The sequence below is a fragment of the Limulus polyphemus genome, unplaced genomic scaffold (assembly GCF_000517525.1).
Source record: "Limulus polyphemus unplaced genomic scaffold, Limulus_polyphemus-2.1.2 Scaffold461, whole genome shotgun sequence".
Classification (NCBI taxonomy): domain Eukaryota; kingdom Metazoa; phylum Arthropoda; class Merostomata; order Xiphosura; family Limulidae; genus Limulus; species Limulus polyphemus.
The window spans coordinates 566,747-568,914 of NW_013666071.1; the positions used below are offsets into that span (position 1 = coordinate 566,747).

Sequence of the window (2,168 nt, forward strand, 5' to 3'; positions counted from 1 at the left end):
GGATTACACTTTAGCTTAGACTAAATGAAGATAATACTTTTACCAGCTGAACAATACTTATAACACTCACCTACATATCTTTACTTCATCCGATCAATTGTCTGCATTTTATATATTATATACGTAAAGTTGTAGAAACCAAACTATCTTGAAAATATTAACAAAGCACTCTATACGCAATTGCTTTATAAGTAAAACTTAATTCTTGAAAAATACACGAACGATAAATACATAATTTCATTACACACAATTTGAATCACGTATTTCTAATGTTTAAACCGTTATTTTAAAGTGAAATATTGTTATCAGTGGAAACAGTACTACAGATTGCAATGTGATAGAAAACAATGAAACTTGCAGAAACAGACAGGCATAAATGTTATTTTAAACTATTTTCTAGTTTCATGTTGTTTTCTCTGGTGTGTGAGATCACATGCTAAATGTACTCACGATATAACTTATTCTAGTGCCTTCCGCAACGTCGGTGCCTTTAAGGTGATACATCTTATTCGGTGCCTTTAGCGATATAATTTAGGTTAGTGCTTTTAGCGGAATAACTTATCTCATTGTCTGTAGCGATGTCATTTATCTCAGTGACCTTATTTGCATAATTATCTCTGTGCCTTTAAGTTCATCAAAGTTTGTTTTTTCGAAATGGTCCGGAGCTTATAGAAAAGCAATTCAAACACAAAGGCAGCAGTTGCCATGGCAATACAAATAGCCCAGAGAATAAAGATGGCCCATAGATCTTCTACTCCCAGAGCCCTTGCTCTGTCTCCTCCATCTTGGTCCAAACATCTTTCAAGATCACCGTTCATTTTATCCAACCATTTGTCCACCATGCCTGCTTCGACCATCCAACGGATTCTAAACAATAACAAAAAAAAAAAACGTTTTCAGCCAGATAAACTCTTCCACGTACGCGAGGACGTTTCAAGTTTTTAATTGGTATCATGACAACTTAACTGTGATCCTTTAATGACAACGGAATGTATTCTAGCACATTCATAATATTAGTTTTAAAAAAATGATACTACTGCTCAAAATATCTCGCCTGGTGGGAGTGTTAGCGAATCTCACTTTGTGGGAGTATTTCACTTAGTGGGGGTGTATCTCGCTTGGTATGAGTTTTGGAGTATTTCATTTGGCAGGAATGCTTCTGTAACTCTCTTATTGGCAGTGTTAGTGTACTTGTATTTTGCTTGATGGAAGTGTTTGTCCTCACTTTCTGGGAGTGTTGGGTTATTTCATTTGATGAGTGCTGGTACATCTCGATTGTGAGTGCTGGGTTTCTCTCTTCTTGGGAGTATTTCACTGACGGGAGTATTGGGAAATTCACTACGTGGGAATGAGGGGGTGGTGATCTTTAATTAATATCAGCCAATCTCCTATATCAATGTAAATAAACGACTACTCAAACATAATAAGCTACATACTTCCGACTATAATTCAGATTTTTGCCTTTGTCTGAATGATACTATGTATACTGGCTTTAAACACCCTACTGTACTAAATATACTAACCCTGAACCAGAATGTAAAATACGGCAAGCTGAAGCACTACAAAACAGGAGAATTACCAATCAGTTTTATATAAATAATGTGACTTTGTCTGTTTGTTTGTTTTAGCGCAATGCTACACAATGGGCTATTTGCGCTATATCCTTTACGGGAATCAAACCCTCACTTTCAGCATGATAAGTCCTCAGTCTCACGGCTGAGCCACTAGGGAACAATAATCGTTCTAATAAAAATGGCGACACTTTTTATACAGAACTACAGTTTCATAATTAGCCTTGACTATGAATTATACTTAGCCCTACCACACTGTTTTCAAGGTTTTAGGGCAAATTTTGTCCCTCATTTAAAGTAAAATTACAGCAATGTAACATGTGTAGAACGATTAATTACCGAACTAAACAGTAAAAAAAAAACAATCTTCTGGATGAATCGTCCAAGTAAAATACAGTCAAGTGAGGCATTCAGATAAACAGGCCTTCCAGAACATACAGATAAATAGGCCTTCCAGAACATGCAGATAAATAGGCCTTCCAGGACATACAGATAAACAGGCCTTCCAGAACATACAGATAAATAGGCCTTCCAGAACATGCAGATAAATAGGCCTTCCAGGACATACAGATAAACAGGCCTTCCAGAACATACAGA

General features: G+C 36.4%; 1 protein-coding gene across 1 annotated transcript in view; it reads right to left on the reverse strand.

Annotated features, from left to right (window-relative positions):
• Positions 1 to 11: 11 nt before the first annotated feature.
• LOC106458424 (ionotropic receptor 93a-like) overlaps positions 12 to 2,168 on the reverse strand; it is a gene marked incomplete at its 5' end in the record, with an annotated part of 6,567 nt that continues 4,410 nt past the window's right edge. Inside the window, one exon of the mRNA XM_013917935.2 lies at positions 12 to 867. Coding sequence (XP_013773389.1) covers positions 612 to 867 — 256 coding nt within the window. The remainder of the gene's footprint in view (positions 868 to 2,168) is intronic.